We start from the raw sequence: 15721 nt of genomic DNA on the forward strand, positions 1-15721 counted from the left end.
CCATACTTAGTCACATTATGCAGTTACACGATTATGCAACAGCTTTCATTTGAAAAGGTTATAAACACTTAAGAACTATTGTATTGTTATGGAACACACTATTACCTGTGAGTCTTAAAGGAATAGTTTTACACCTTGGGAAATACACTTATTTTTTTTCATGCCAAGTGTTAGATGAGACAATGGGTACCACGCTTGTGTCCGTTTTTGTGTATTTGTTTAAATCCTGCAATGGTTTCAACCTTGCAGTGTTCAACATTATTTTTTGTTTCCACTTGCAGATGACAGAGCAGAGGAAGCAGAAGCAACGAATTGGTCTTCTTGGTCATCCCCCGCACATGAACATCAATCCCCAGCAACCTGCCTGAGGGCCCTTGGGCCAGTATCACCAGTGCCACCACTTCTGTCAGTGCTCCAAATGTTATACAGGAGAATGCCAAATCATGTCCGTCGCCAGTATGTATTTAGGTTGATGTCTTCACCAGAAACTCCTACAATAAGTGTTTGTACAACATGCGTGCTTCTGAGCGTCTGTGTGAAGGGAAAGTTATCGGAGTATGTTACTGGCGGCCTGTAGAGTGGATGTCTGTGTGGGTGGACCTGAGAAGCCAGCCCTGTGGGTTTAGGAGATGAAAACACTGACTTCAGCTTTACTACCCTGAATGATTTCTGTATTGTACCACACTGATAGCATGCCAAAGTTCAGACATTGTTCCAGAGGGGGTATTGCTCTCATGCGGCCTTTTATTGAGGTTTTGATCCTCGGTGTTGCTCCAGCAAACTCAGGTCACGTGTATTTGAAGGTTTGTATGACCTCTACAACACATTTTGCTTTTGACTGACAGCAATAGGAAAGCGTAATGGTATGCAATGTCTAAATAAGAATGAACTCTTTTTGGGAACTGGTATTTGATTTTATATTTGAAGTATGAAGATAAACAACACCTGTAAATAATTCTGGAGAGGTTACCTTACTTTCAAAGTCTCTTTATGCTGTCATACAATCTATACAGGTTTTTCTCCATTCATTATTGCCTTCACATTTTTTTTAATGATAGTAGTGATATGGAGTCACATCGGAAGCATATTGTAGAACCAAACTTAATTTAATTTGGGAGAAACGTTAGAACGTTAGTTAAACTAGATTTATTTTGCACTGAATTATGTAATCTTCTTTTCGTTCATTTAGTCCTAAAGCAGTGATATTTTTTGTAGCACGCAAATAATTGTGAAGGCACTTTGTAAAAGACCCACTTGAGAATGAGGGGGGAAAAGAACAATAGTAGCTTAGTCATTTGGAGTGCTGCTTGACCAAAGTGAACTTTTCTACTAATGGATGGCTTTTGTCTGAATTGTACATTACATTCTCAGAGTCTATTTAAATAAACAAGTGTGTAAAATAATCTGTTAATGAGTGTTGAACGGTATCTTCATCTGTATAGAAGTCCAGAAGATAGAAAGGCCAGAACATATGCGCGACTAAAGGTAATGCAGATGTTTGCATTTTATTATCCGTCTGTCTGCGTATTGGTGGACAACGTGAGTGGTGTCATGCTGCTAACGTGGTACAGTCGAATGAAAGAGAGAAGAAAAGTACATTTGGGGATTGCCTGCAGATGAACTCTGTTATCTACAAATGAGGAAGTGCACTTATCTTATAACCATGTTGTATGAGGAAATATGTATGCATGTTTAGCACATGTAGGTGTTGCAAAGTTTTGACGTTTTGGGATTTCATCATAGCACAGGTGGAGCTAAGTAGAATTTGTTTAACTGTAAAACGGCTCTGTTATTTTCTGAAGACTGACATTATAGTTTATAACAAAAATACAAAAACATACACGTTGAACCTAATGAGAATGTCATGACCTTTTTTATATATAAATAGCCTACTATGACACTTTTGACATTACCTTTCAAACATCTTGCCATTTGTCTTAAGCTTGTTAGACATTTTATCAACATACATCTTCAAATTATTAAAACCGTCTCGTTAAAAAATTCAAATATTAACTTTTTCTGCTGAACTTTTCTGCTGAAAACAACTTCAAGATCTACGAGTGAACTAAAACAAATGTGCCACTATCATAATTTTAACTCAAGTTCAAATTCAGTATTAAATGAAGTCACGTTTGTGTTAACCGCCTTTTAGGGAATTTCCATCGTTGTTATTCAGTTAAAGCTGTATCACTGTGACAGTGTTAAAGTAATATTGTAATTACTGAATCCGTTTGCCTACTTAATGCATTAAACTCCAGGAATATTCTAACTGACCTTTGTTCATTTGTTAAATAGGCCACTATTGCTGTGAAAGAAACTACTTTTCTGAATCTGAAAAATCTGTTTTTGAAAATGTTATGTCATGAAAGTCAAAGTTGTACGGTTGACAGCTCCAAGGTTGTGAAAATAACTATGACAGCTGCTACTTTCTTTGCTAATGTTGGTCAGAGAAGATGTATGAATAGTCCTAAAGATTGAGCTCCTATTAGTGTGGTGAGAAAACCTTAAAAATCAGCCAAGAAATACTATATTTATCTCTAGTGAATTTTGTGCGAGTTGCCAAAATGATTTAAATAGAAATTCAAGCTTACTTGTGATTAAAAATACATAGGAAAAAAATATTTAACCAAAATACTGCCATGCTCTTTTGTGTAGCCTCCTGAGTCTCATCTGGCTTGTAAAGCAATATTATGTGTTCCTGTCTTGAGCGGGAAAGTTTTTTTGCGGAAAAAAAAACAATAAATTGTCCCAAAATGATTTAAAAAGTATGATTTCATATTATTCAATTACTGCAGGGATTTTGATAAATGGGATTTTCAGTTAAAATCCTGAGCCATGCACAAATAAAAAAATAAAATTTGAGCAAAGAGATTCTTGCAGCTGTGCTTTAATCACATAATAATTCCCACTATAATAGCTATAATTGTTTACAGCTTCACAAAACTTCCGTCATTCTAGTCCACATTGACTTTAACAATTCAATTAAATTTATTTTGTGTCGCCCAAAATCACAAATTTGCCTCCGAGGGCTTTACAATCTCTACACATACATGCTCTGTGCCAGGATCCTCACATCGGATCAGGTAACCCCCCCCCCCCCCCCCCCAAAAAAGAAAAAACTTTAACGGGGTGAAAAAAGGAAGAAACCTGCACAAAGCAGCAGCAGAGGAACAAATAATGGAATTTATGGGATTGGCACAAAAAAAGTAATTGTTGTGAGCTGTCTGGTTCCAAATGACATCTACAAACTGTATACAATTGTGTTCTTTCTAGATCAAAATAGCTTATAGCAAATAAGGATAATAATTATATGTTTTCAAATGCCTTTATGTTCTTATCTTGGCATGAGAATATACTTTTAGAGTTATTAAAAATATGTTAAAGGGATTTAATTGAGTAATCATGATAGTTTCAAAGTAAATATCCTGTATTTATGCACCTTTACACTTGCAAAAGGAAATTAATGAAAATCAACATTTGAAAAAGGGTGTAGCCTACTTGTGTGACCTGTGCTTGGAGCCTGCAGCAGACAGGTGCAGCAGCAGCCGCCGTGTGCTGGATGAGCAGGATATGCCCTGCACGCTCAGCAGGCTGCCTGGGCCATGAGGAGATCAACGTGACAGTCGGCGTCGCCTCATGACAACAAACCCACTGAACACACTCATCCACGCACAGGTACACGTGGTTGTCCCGCAGTGACCGCAGTGTTTATACCGCAGCCCACCTGCCTGCCGCAGCCAACGGCCAATAGAATACACTGAATGATCAATTATTAGTAGTATTTTCTGCAGGAATCTAATCTAACTTTAAATCAATTGCATTTTGAGTGTAAAACTATAACAAAATAAACCTCGATGCATCACAAAGCACTCAGTTTAAAAATGACTTCAATGCGCAGAATGACATTGTTTATCACTATATAATAAGCTTGCAGGATATTAATAATATAATTCTATACTTCGATAGTATATTAATTGTGTTGTTGTATAGTTTCATTGGCAGTGGAGTGAGGCACTCGAGTCTCGTGCCTCAGGCCTGTTGCCAGCTGCAAGCACGTTCCCTGTGCGGTGGCGCGCTCAGCCTTGTTTCAATACACTTCAGCATGGTGGTACACGAGAAGGGACACGCCCCGCCCTCCGCTCTGACGTCCGCCGCCGTCAGCCCACTGAGGCTCCTTATCGGTAGAAAGTGGGCCGTCCCTCCGCCGAGGATACAGCGCGGTTTAACACGTGAGCCTCATGTGACAGAGGTAGGTCAGGCGGAGCGCAGAGTCAGAGGGTTTATTTAACTCGTCGCTCTGTCCTCACCCACTTTCCCAACGCGCCACCAACAGGGTTGCTTTCCTTCTGCGGCAGGAACCACGGAGTGGAAATCGCAGGGACTAACTTGAAACTATTTTCACACGCAAAATAACATTTACATCAGTGCGACTAGTTGCGTATTGAATACTGCGGAATTGATACAAATCGGAACCGTTTATTGTGTATTTTAGTAACTGCTTTTTGTCCTTCCAACATTTTTCATCACGCGTTTTTATTCGTAACTGTATTGGAGAAGTACCTCGAATATACTGTGTAATTGGAGTGAAAAGAATGGAGCGAATCCCAAGCGCGCAACCACCTCCTCTGTCCAAACACCAGGCGGATCTGTCGGACTTGCAGGGGTAAGTTATACTTTGAAAAATGCTGTCCTCAAACGCACTTACTATTTTATTTGTATTCTGTATCTCTACCAAACCGTTACCTCATACTTAACTGTTCTCTCTTTGTACTTCTTTAGGATGGATTTCCCGATGTATGTTTATAAACCCAGGCGAGGAATGAAGAGAGGAGAGGAGAGCAAGGTCCGTTATTATTTTACTTAGTTATAACCACATGTTTTAATTAAAGGGTGTGAACTCCATGAAGGCATTAGCCTAGCAGTAGTCCTGTAGTACCATAAATGGTTGACCTAATTTCTGCTATGACATAACTCCTGGAGTCCTCCCTATCGGAGTGACTGCCTCTGATCATAAAGAGCTATATGTGTGTGCTCTATGTTCAGCTGCATTTAACCAACAATGCTGTTTAATCCTGCAGGAAACCTACAAGCTGCCTCACAGACTTATTGAGAAGAAAAGACGTGACCGGATAAACGAGTGTATCGCTCAGCTGAAAGATTTATTACCAGAGCACCTGAAACTCACGGTAAGTTCATGCTGTGGCTGAGAGGGAAAACGGGATTCACTGTAGAGTGGCACGCACCATCCAGTGGCGGTGCAGTGGTATTACATCCTCTGTGCTGAGTGCGTCAGCAGTCAGTAAAAGACAGCTCGCACTGAAAGGTGTCTTTTGTTAAAACTGGGAATTTAAACAATACAATTCAAACCAATACACAATAAAACAAGAACTTGCAATACAATGTATACTCCAGACTGCATATTAGTTATGAAATGTATATGATCCCATATTAAATGGAATATTTCTAATTGATTAATTTTCGCCTTTATGGCTGCTGTTGTAGAGTTTTGATGATGTGATCCTGTGAACATGAGCAGTAAAGCGTAGTTTATGTGTGTTATATAAAATGTGAGGATGTGCTGACTGTGTCTTTCCCACAGACTCTGGGCCATCTGGAGAAGGCTGTAGTTTTAGAGCTTACACTCAAGCATGTGAAAGCCCTCACCTCTCTTCTGGAGCAGCAGCAGCAGAAGATCCTCGCTCTGCAGAATGGCATGCAAATTGGTGAGCTGCAGATCACTCACACACACGTGCTGCACACACAAATATGCACGTGCAGCAGGATGGTTTTGTTGGACAGTGTGCAAATTACCAAGATGAATACACATTGAAGGGATTATACAGAACTGCAGGCAAATAAATAACTTCAAATATAGCTATAGTTGTTCTATTTCAAACTGTAGCCTTTCTGACTGGTTTCTTGTTGTCTTTACAGATCAGCCTGCTGTCAACCAGGAGAAGTCAGAGGAGATGTTTCGCTCTGGCTTCCACATTTGTGCCAAGGAGATGCTTCAGTATCTAGGCAATCATGAAACTGATGGAGATTTCACCCCATCCCATGTGATCAATTACCTTCACAAGTTAGCCGCAGAGGTGCTGCAAAGTCCAGTCCGACCCTGCACTCCTCCCACCCCGCAAACAGAAGACCCTGCCTACCTCCAGCACCAACCTCACAAGGAGATGCCCACCAGCTTACCCCCTAAACCCAGCGAGGGCTATGGGAGGAACTGTGTGCCCGTCATCCAGCGGGCGCATGCTCCAATGAGCAGTGAGCAGAGTGGCAGTGATACAGATACGGACAGCGGCTATGGTGGAGAGCTGGAGAAGACTGAATCTGGGGCGCAACAGGGACGTCCAGATTACTACGGTCATGGGAGCCATCTGAAGCGAGCACTCGGCGAGAGGCAGAGCTCCAATATCAAACAGGAGGATGAAGAGCCGCGCCACAAACGCCCTCGGGTGGAGTCGTCAGAGGACGAGCTGCTCTCAGGAGGAGAGTCATCATCAACATCATCGTCCTCTAGCGGTTATGGCAGTTACATGAGCAATCCAACTCCTCCACATCCCCTCTGCATGCCTTTCTACCTCATTCCACCTTCTGCTGCAGCCTACCTGCCAATGCTGGAGAAATGCTGGTACCCCGGGGCCATGCCCATGCTATACCCTGGCATGGGAGTCTCTGCACCCACCATGCACAGCGAAAGACCGCATCCACCTCAGCTAATGGTTTCTCCCAGGGGAGGCTCTCCAGCCCCAGCCATATCTCAGACCCCCATGGACTCCCCTGCCCTCCTTCAGGCATTAAAGCAGGTACCACCCCTCAACCAGGAAACCAAAGACTGAGAGAAAAGGGGTAAAGAGGTGATCCTGTTCCCGTACCCAGACAGTAGTAGGAATGAAAACATGACTGAGCCTTTCCATAACCCATCCTCATACCCGTTCTCTGTTCCTCAGCCTGGAGGTCAAACAGCGAACTGGAGGACTTGATCAAGAGGAGATGGAGGAGAGAGCAACATCCATCCACACCCGGAGGATGCAAAGCTCTGGTTGAATGTTAAATACTCAGTGGTATTACTCAGTGCAAATGTATCATATAAACTGGACCTGCCCTGCATACACTTGGTTGAATGTAAAGAAAGATAAGTTTTAGATGCTGCTGTTAAAGTTTAAATGCCAATGACTGATGCATCTTGTAGCTGCAATAGAGACACGCCGTCTTTGTACTTTAGAAAGTATTGCACCAAATGTTAGAGGTTATTTTTCACCCAAAGTTTGTTGCCTATGTCCTTTAGGTCCCCATTACGCTCATCACTGAGAATGCCCTTCGAACCAGACACTATGACGACTGGCACCATAAGATACAAGGGGTTCCTCAAGTGTGTACAGACAAGAGTAAAGGTACATCCAATGCATGGATGGAGGAATGGGCCACCACATGACCACACTGAATGAGAAGTTTTGTTTTTCATTGACAAACAAACAGACAGTTCAGATGGATTTCTTGTAATTATTGTTCATAGCCTTCTCGTACATTTCTATTTTTGATACCTGTTCTCGCACTCTGTCTGTCCAGAGAGATAGAAGGTGGGCAGAGTGCAGATAATTGTACGTTGTGTACGCAGAAAACTGTGTACATACTGTAGCACTGTGCTGGACCTGGTCTGCATACTCAACATCTGTTTCTGCTCAAGTCAAACCTGGTGTTTGTTCTTGCTGTTGCCTTTTACTTGTGAAAAGCTGATAAATCTCAGATGTTTATTCTCTGTACTACGTATGAATACTGGAGTCAAAGGAGTGAGAAGGAGAGAAGTTGAATGTAAAAGTTTTACCAGAAGACTAGTTTTCTATAGAAAGAGGTACTTGAGATTTTATATTTTGGGACCTACGTGAAAGATGTTTGATGTACATATTTTGTCTATAAATGTTGGTATACATTATATAAGTGGATTAATAAAGTATTTTTTTCCCGTGGAAAATCGCCTTGACTGTATGTATACAAAAGAGAAGGTGTGGGGAGGGGGGGGGGGGGCAATGAAATGCATCGCATCTTTTACAGTGCCACAACATTCATGTCACCGGGAACACTTATGTAATGGCAGGTCTGCTGCCTGCCTCTCCTGCTGGTAACCGTATGTGCCTAATAATACAACGAGTAAATACACGTGAGTGTAAACAGTTTCAGTTTAGCTCCTGAGGCAATAATCAGGATCCATCTGCTGGTTGACAACAGCCTTGAAAGGGAAACATTTTCTCCTTTTTGGTTTATTATTGGCTCTATGATTGCTCTATGCTATATAAACGCACACATTTCAACAGATACTACTTAATTACCACAACATGTGTAGATTTGTGCGATCACAATTTTTAGCTATGTGTGTGATTGCACTTACAATCAAGAAAGCATATCTCATGCTGCAGATTTCTAAATTTCTACACAGGCCCAACGTATCCAGTGTCAATGTTCAACACCACAAACTCTTCAACCTCGTATTATTATTGTATGTTCGATCCAACAAATTGAAGTAAAAGCACACAAAATGTCTCAAGCTGTAGTAAACACATTATTACAGCCAGCATTTACCATAATTAAATAATGCTTTTATCACTCATTTCAGTAGTTGGGACCTGGATACCGAGTGGTGAAGATGCATAACCACAACATCTCCAATTTGACCTTTGTTGCACATCGTACCTGTCTCCCTTCCTGATTCAATTCAATTCAGTTTATAGCCCAAAATAGCCCAAAAATTACAAATTTGCCTCAGAGGGCTTTACAATCTGTACACATACGACATCCCTGTCCCAGGACCTCACATCGGATTAGGAAAAACTCCCCAAAAAATTGAAAAAAAACCTTTCATAGGGAAAAAAGGGAAGATTGTTTGTTGATTGTTTTAGATTATTAGATTGACTATTTATGTCAATCTAATAATTTAATAATTTACTTACAATTTGACAATTTCAGTAATTGATTTTAAGTCATGTAGCTCAGTAAAAAACACCCATATTTATTTTGTTATTTAAAAAAATGTTTGACAATAAATTACTTTTCTTTTTCAAATAAGTGGTAGGTGAATGTGTATTGATATTGAAGTTATTCCGAAAATATATGTCGAAATACCAAATACACCAGGTGTTGCTGAAGATGTGGCAACATCTGGATGAGAACTGACAGCACTTTCCCGTTAAGTCCCTTTCCCAGGTAGGCTGTGGCATAAACATGCAGATAGATCATTGAGCTTTTGTTTCCATCTGCTGGACATTACAAATACCTACATTCTATTCACATACATCTGTTTATTTTAATGCAGAGGATGGAACCAGTCGTCATTTTGCCAAACTAAAACTAAAAACTAAAACTAAAAAATTCAAATGTACTTCTGAAATATATGGAATATGTGATATTTAAATCCTTATTTGGGAGTGTTAAATTACTCATATATTTACTTTGATGTTGTAAATTTAAAGTCCCTATGTGGATGATTTGAGAATGTCTCACTACTGCCACGCACCACGATTGTTTCAAGTTTCTACAAATACATCTGATGCCATCAGAATAATTTGAATGATACAACAATCACAATAGGTTGTGACTGTAATATGTAATGTGTTGTTGTAATGACACTCAATAGCGTTGATTTTTATGTTCCCCTGTGCACTCTTTTAAATTTGGCCATGCTTTGCCTTCGAGAGCAGAGGAATAACTGATGCATGTGGACACTTGGGTGAAAGGACACATTTGGATTACGACAGGGAGAGGTTGCAGCCACAATGTTTGGTTGCAAGCTAAAGACCTCCAGTGTAGGAAGGGGACCCCGGAGTGAAGGAAAGCCGCAGGTAGGAGTTCTGTGTTGGAGCTCAAAGGCTGTCTGGGGAAGGAAGGATCTGGACATGCTTGATCCATGGCCTGCGTTGGTCTGAGATTTGCAATCTGACACGCTCTGAGGAGGGCTGAGGGAAAAGAAAAGGCTCTGTGGGACCAGAGTTGCCCCGTTGGCAACAAGACTCAAACCCAAACGTTGTGCTTTCCTCTGAGGTTCAGTGTGTACCACCAATGGCTGTTCACATGTCCGACTGCGACAGGGCCTGCGAACATGGAAGGTATTCTGAACATATGTTCTCCCCTCGGGTTCCCTCTTAGAAGATGTTGATGTCAGCTGCCTCTTTTTCTCTCCAGCAGCTCGGTTCTCCTTGCCTGAGTGACGAAAAGCGGAGACTGCGTAGGACCTCTGACCTGATGGTTTATGTGTCGTTTCAACCTTTTCTGACAACGACTGGTCCAGAGGTAACTGGACAGCGAGAGTTGGGTTAGAAGTAACAGTTTGTCTATGAAGTAGAGGTCTGGATCGCCTTATGGGGGCTCCTTCCACCAGCAGATTCACTCCCATATACTGAGGAACGTCAACTGCAGCCTGGGAGGGTGATAAAGTAAGACACAAATAAATGATTTTAGTGTAACCTCTAATACTTCCCCTGGAAATGAACACCTATTGCCTATAGGCATGATGTGTAAATATATTTCAACCTGTTTGAAGATGAGCTGGAAGCCTCCTGTGTAAGCACTGGGATCAGTCCGTCTGTCCAGAACAACCCTCAGTGTGTCCAGCTGCACAGCAGGGCAGAGGCGAGCGGTCACAGCGGTGGTGCAGGCCATAGTCGGACTAGCGTTGATCTCCAGAAGCCAAGGTCTCAGATCTTTGCCCAACATAAAGTCGGCTCCATATAGCTCAAAGCTCGCCTTGCGGGGCTCAACCAGGTCTTGGGCTGTCTGCAGGGCACGGACCACTGCTTGCTGCATGCCTGTGACCACCACTGATTCCCACTCCTCCCCACGGCCCTGCTGCTGCAGATAAGCCCTAAACTGAGAACAGGACCACATATTGTCCTCAGGCACTCCTGGATGGCGGTCACAGGATGGCTGAAAGTGCTTCTGGATAGAGTTGTTGCACAGGTGGACTGAGCTGAGGCAAATAACGAATGAGGTTAGGCCATGAAGGAAAATGTTAAACATGCTTTGAATGAAATGAGTACATTTAGTCTACTTGACATGTTTAATCAATCCATCCACCAATCTCTTTAGATGCAAGATACAGGAAGGTCAAGTGCAAGTCAATATTACGTTTCTCTTTTGTCTGACCTGTCCAGAGTTTTTGTCGAGTATGGCTGAGTGGAGAATCGCAGGTAGCACTCTCTGTAGAACCAGACAGTCAGAGGGTTCCAGTCGGTGACGAGGAACCACTGACGGAGGTCGAACTTGGTGCCATGGACCAACAGAGGACGTTCTAGGTATTTCTGAACCACCCACTTACTCTCTTTAGTCAGGGCTCTGTCACTGTCCACAAGTGCCAAAATCTCCTCCAAGCGATTTTTACACATAATACCTGGGTGGTTAAGGTGACATGGAAGAGGAAAAAGGACCCACAACTGGCTTAAACAAATCAAAAGTGCATTAAACTAAGAAGACATGGTGTTGCTGATGACCTTTTCAAACAAATAGGCTAACTTTCCTTTGAAGCTATAAGAGAAATCGCAGGCATCATCATTTTAGTTAGTCCCTATTAAATGTAGAAAAACAAGCTGCATGTTACAGTTCATGTTGTGATCATAATATTCACGACACAAATTGTTCTTTTCAATGTTGTTTCAGAATTGTGTGCAGAGAAAGTTAAAGATTGATATATAAGATGATCATGTAACTATCATTATTATTATTTGTATAACCTCACCCCGTCCTCTTGACTTGGCACCTGGTTTGATGATCCAGATGTTATTCAGTCCATCGGTATCCAGCTGAGGGCAAGCCTCCTGCAGTCTGATTAAAGTGGCCTGGCAGCGCTCCACAAACACACCGCTACCCCTGATCAAGGCACCTTCACTACACACAAACATTAGACTCACAGAGTTGATTAATGTGCATATTCACTCAATCTTACCAGAGTGCTTTATTATGTAATTATGTAAAATACAGTACATATACATACTGTATATTCCCAGTAGAAATGAAAACCTTTGACAATAAAAATACCAACCAATGAATATTAAAACCACTTAATTTCTGAGTGTGGTGTTCATGGACATAATTGTGGAGGAGCTACTCACTCATGTTGTAAAAAAATAGCAGACTGTGAAGCAACAAATCCACCCAGCAGCTTTATAATTACCTTTTATTTTTATTTGAAATAGGCAGTAATGCTCTGACAATGTAGCTCAATGACGTCGGTTTGGCTACGTGTGTATCCTGTACACCAATTGTCAAAATAGTGGACTATAAATATTAGCATTTTATTCTATAGTATTTGTATGTAAGATGTCTTAACATGAACTGTAGATGTGTTTTTATATAAAAGCCATATCCATGTAGCCATGTATGTATGATAATATCTAATCAGTTCTGAACCTCACCTAATAACTTCTTCAAGATACATTTAGAGTGAGTTTTACCTATTTTAATAACCTTTATTCATTTGATATGTTGACTTGAGCTGTCAGTACTGCAGATCAATTTAGTGTAACCTAAGAAAGATAATTCTATCGAACTCAGGAAGCTCAGGGAAAACATACTCACTGCACAACCACGTAGTAGTCCTGCAGAAACTCTGCCCACTGCTGTTCCTCCACCGAGGGGAGTGTCTCTACTGTAACATCAATGTCGGCGTGCTCTAAAACATTAAGAAACTCTTGACACACGTGCAAAGCCGTGTCGATCATTCCTGGACCAACAAATCGATGCTCCACATTATCCAACTCTATAGAGAAAAACATAATTAGTGATAGAATAAATGGCCAGGTCAGATCTGTTATGGGCCTTTTGATCCTCACCCTCTGCTCCATCTCTCCTCCATCTACTTGTCTCAACCACATGCTGCAGCAGGCTGGTGCAGGCCGTCTTCCTGAAATCCTCTGCAGTGTCAGAGAAAACAGAACGAGATCTCAAAAAAGAGGGAAAGGGCGTGTAGTTTTGTTGATTATGTATCACCAATAAAACAAAGACAGCTGTTGTGACAAGTCTACTTGTCACATCTTTTCTCTTTGGATATGTGTTAGAGAGCCATACAACAGACCTATGAATGCATGCTTTTCATCCTCTGCTCCGAGCCTGTAGCATCTTGGAAAGAAGGTGTCAGGATCTGCTGTATCGAACCACTGAAGGTTACGCAAGTTGACACAGAGCCCCACCTGAAAAAGAAACAACATATATACATACTGTAGGAGACCTACGGCCAAAGTTTAAGCTTGTATTTTTGCCAGTCAATCATTAGAAACTTTTAAGGGTTGAGACCTTAGTAGTAAACGTCCCAGAATTCGCATAGTGGTTGGTTATTTGGTCATTCCGTAAGGAGTGACAGTCTATGTAATCCCGACGTGTTGTCCAGTGAAAATATGTTGTTTCATTTCGAACCAGGCGAGACTAGAAAAGGTTGGATAAATACGGTTGGCTGAGCTAGAATACACAGTGTGATGAAAATAGACAAATGGAAATGAAGTAATGTGAGTAAGACATTAATAGCACATTCGATTGCTTCACTGGGCAAAGTGTCAGTGTGAAGTTGGTTCACAAGATCGTTATCTTACCATGAGGTCATACATGTCATCAAGGTTCTCCTCTTTCTCGCCTTCATCCGCTCTCTCTGGAAGGAGATGAGGAAAGAGTGTACATGTGTGTGCGTGCATGCAGGCTTATATGTGTAGAGGGGTGTGTTAAGAGGGTAGGGGTCTTTGTTATAGGTTGCGTCTGTAATGTGGCACACAATGTATCATATATCAGGTGTAGGGGTATCCATGTTTCCATAACTAGTGCTCCAATTACATATATATGCGCCGGCCCCTCCTGACTAAACGGACTGTATTCTTGATCTTTTGCAAACAAAACTATGAATGAACAGACAAAATATGATTAATTGACACTTTGTTAGTAGTGCAATGTCTCATAATACACATCCAGTCTTGTCACAGTATTCTATTCACTTATATATAGACATTTTTGGTTTGAGTAGATATTTGCACATTTCATGTATGTCTAATATGGTAGCTGTTAGGCTTGTGTCCTCCGTTGTCTCACCAGTAACATCAGCACCAGCATCACCATCATCCTCTTCGTTGCCATGGCAATGAGTTGCTCTCTGGGCAGGATGGGGCACATGACGTTCCACCCACCCTCTGGCCCACAAGGCAGCACGGATCACAGGGTAGGGTCCCTGCACTGAAAACACTTTCCTCAGCTGTGAATGAGTGGAAGAGAGACAGAAACTGTCACATGAAAATGCAGAGTTCTTACAATTACATCTAACTTATAGATATAATAACCTTCACTGCTTTCGCCACTAGCGTTTTAGCCGTTTTTAGCCTGTCTGGCTTGATCGCTGGCAGGTTTGGTACACTGCGACGTAACCTCCCCTCCACTGGAGCCACTGTGGATTGTAACACTGAGACAAACTGCTTGGTCAAATTACAGTATAAAGTAACTGTAACATGTATTTGAATAAGCAGATCTCTATCCACTTACCTGGCATTTGTTGCATGTTACTGTTATATAGTTCTCTCTTCAGGTGATCAGCATACAGTGTTCAGTTCAGATAGATAGATAGATAGATAGATAGATAGATAGATAGATAGATAGATAGATAGATAGATAGATAGATAGATAGATAGACGGACGGACGGACAGACAGGCAGACAGACAGACAGACAGACTGATTGATTGATTGATCTAAAAATGCATTCTTCCTATTTACATAACCTCTTCACTGTCAGACATGATGTCCTCTGCTGTTGCGGTATAAACAGACAACATTACACAAACTTTTGCCTCTGTAGCTACTGAAGAAGGATGTAAATTGGGTCAAGCAGGCATCTAAATCTGGACAGAGCTGACTGAGGCAGTCATACCTTTTCATTGACATACCCATTCACAAAAAGGAGCACACACACACACACACACACACACGCACAGACACGCATACACAACATAAAAAAAGAAGCATGTATAGGCTAGGAAACATAACAACAGTATAGGCTTAAGCTACATGTTGAACGACCTTTGACCAGCTCGTTGTATGACAACTATGACAGCTGTCAGTGTGCCTAAAATACCTCTCAAACAAAAGCAGCCAAGATTCTACTCTGAGCATTATTATACCAACCTAATGTTGTCACCTCCCCAGTGACACGACCACCAAGCCCATACACTCGGTCAGTCCTGCTTCCTTCACGCTCCCACAGACCGTTCCCATAACACCCGTGCATGCTCCCACATAATGTTTATAGTTGCCACGACAACCGTACCCAGGAGAAACAGGACGCTATGCAGCGCGATGCCAAATCTATCACATGTATCCATGCGTTGAAGAAAGTGGATCACTCACTTGATCGACGCTGCGGTATAGCTTACACGTGCAGCGACATGCACGGGGAGCATGAGTCATGCATATGTGTGGACACATCTTATTGAAACCTGCTGAGCTAAATCCAACCAAGTGTTTGCCAATGTGGAGGTCGCTCAATTTCAAATGTTTGCTTCCTTATGAATATCAGCTCCAATCAGCAGAGGTTTAAAAAAATTAACTACCTGGCCCTGCATCTTAAATAATACGCCTGTATTGTCGTCATTTTGTCAAACACGTGCACATGAGCTTTACGCCATGAAGCCTACATGGATTATTATAACCATATGTTTTGCTTAATGCTTTACCTTTACCACAAGATGGCCTCCAAGGGTTTCTGGT

At 41.6% G+C, this 15721-nt stretch overlaps 3 protein-coding genes across 10 annotated transcripts in view; 2 read left to right on the forward strand and 1 right to left on the reverse strand.

Moving 5' to 3' along the window:
* The window catches only part of LOC117731168 (inositol 1,4,5-trisphosphate receptor type 1-like), a 62867-nt gene extending 61464 nt beyond the window's left edge, over nucleotides 1-1403 (forward strand). For all 8 annotated transcript variants that reach the window (XM_034533334.1, XM_034533342.1, XM_034533337.1 and 5 more), the window contains one exon: nucleotides 282-1403. In XM_034533334.1, the coding sequence (XP_034389225.1) occupies nucleotides 282-368 (87 nt within the window). In that variant the 3' untranslated portion in view covers nucleotides 369-1403. The remainder of the gene's footprint in view (nucleotides 1-281) is intronic.
* A 2829-nt stretch (nucleotides 1404-4232) lies between these two features.
* On the forward strand, nucleotides 4233-7975 carry LOC117731185 (class E basic helix-loop-helix protein 40-like). Its single transcript, XM_034533363.1, has 5 exons — nucleotides 4233-4663; nucleotides 4780-4843; nucleotides 5079-5186; nucleotides 5600-5723; nucleotides 5935-7975. Exons 1-5 carry the CDS (start codon nucleotides 4593-4595, stop codon nucleotides 6840-6842), a joined length of 1275 nt encoding a protein of 424 aa, XP_034389254.1. The 5' UTR covers nucleotides 4233-4592; the 3' UTR covers nucleotides 6843-7975.
* A 1308-nt stretch (nucleotides 7976-9283) lies between these two features.
* ttll3 (tubulin tyrosine ligase-like family, member 3) lies at nucleotides 9284-15221 on the reverse strand. The gene is made up of 13 exons (XM_034533395.1): nucleotides 15140-15221; nucleotides 14503-14539; nucleotides 14304-14422; nucleotides 14059-14218; nucleotides 13572-13627; nucleotides 13279-13407; nucleotides 13061-13175; nucleotides 12819-12899; nucleotides 12565-12745; nucleotides 11726-11874; nucleotides 11137-11380; nucleotides 10525-10960; nucleotides 9284-10411 (listed from the first exon to the last, which is right to left on the reverse strand). The coding sequence occupies exons 2-13, from the start codon at nucleotides 14516-14518 to the stop codon at nucleotides 9641-9643; spliced, it is 2457 nt and encodes an 818-aa protein (XP_034389286.1). The 5' UTR covers nucleotides 14519-14539; nucleotides 15140-15221; the 3' UTR covers nucleotides 9284-9640.
* Between the last annotated feature and the right edge of the window lie 500 nt (nucleotides 15222-15721).

The sequence above is a fragment of the Cyclopterus lumpus genome, chromosome 5 (genome assembly GCF_009769545.1).
Source record: "Cyclopterus lumpus isolate fCycLum1 chromosome 5, fCycLum1.pri, whole genome shotgun sequence".
NCBI lineage: Eukaryota > Metazoa > Chordata > Actinopteri > Perciformes > Cyclopteridae > Cyclopterus > Cyclopterus lumpus.

Bases quoted from the DNA above. Each gene is read 5' to 3' on its own strand.
- LOC117731185 (XM_034533363.1), top strand. From the start codon at position 4,593: ATGGAGCGAATCCCAAGCGCGCAACCACCTCCTCTGTCCAAACACCAG. The intron at 4,844-5,078 runs GTCCGTTATTAT...TTAATCCTGCAG, and splicing joins AGAGAGGAGAGGAGAGCAAG to GAAACCTACAAGCTGCCTCA. The intron at 5,724-5,934 runs GTGAGCTGCAGA...TTGTCTTTACAG, and splicing joins GCAGAATGGCATGCAAATTG to ATCAGCCTGCTGTCAACCAG.
- ttll3 (XM_034533395.1), bottom strand. The intron at 12,900-13,060 runs GTCTGTTGTATG...CTGACACTGCAG, and splicing joins TGAAAAGCATGCATTCATAG to AGGATTTCAGGAAGACGGCC. The intron at 10,412-10,524 runs GTTGAAATATAT...TCACCCTCCCAG, and splicing joins TCCAGCTCATCTTCAAACAG to GCTGCAGTTGACGTTCCTCA.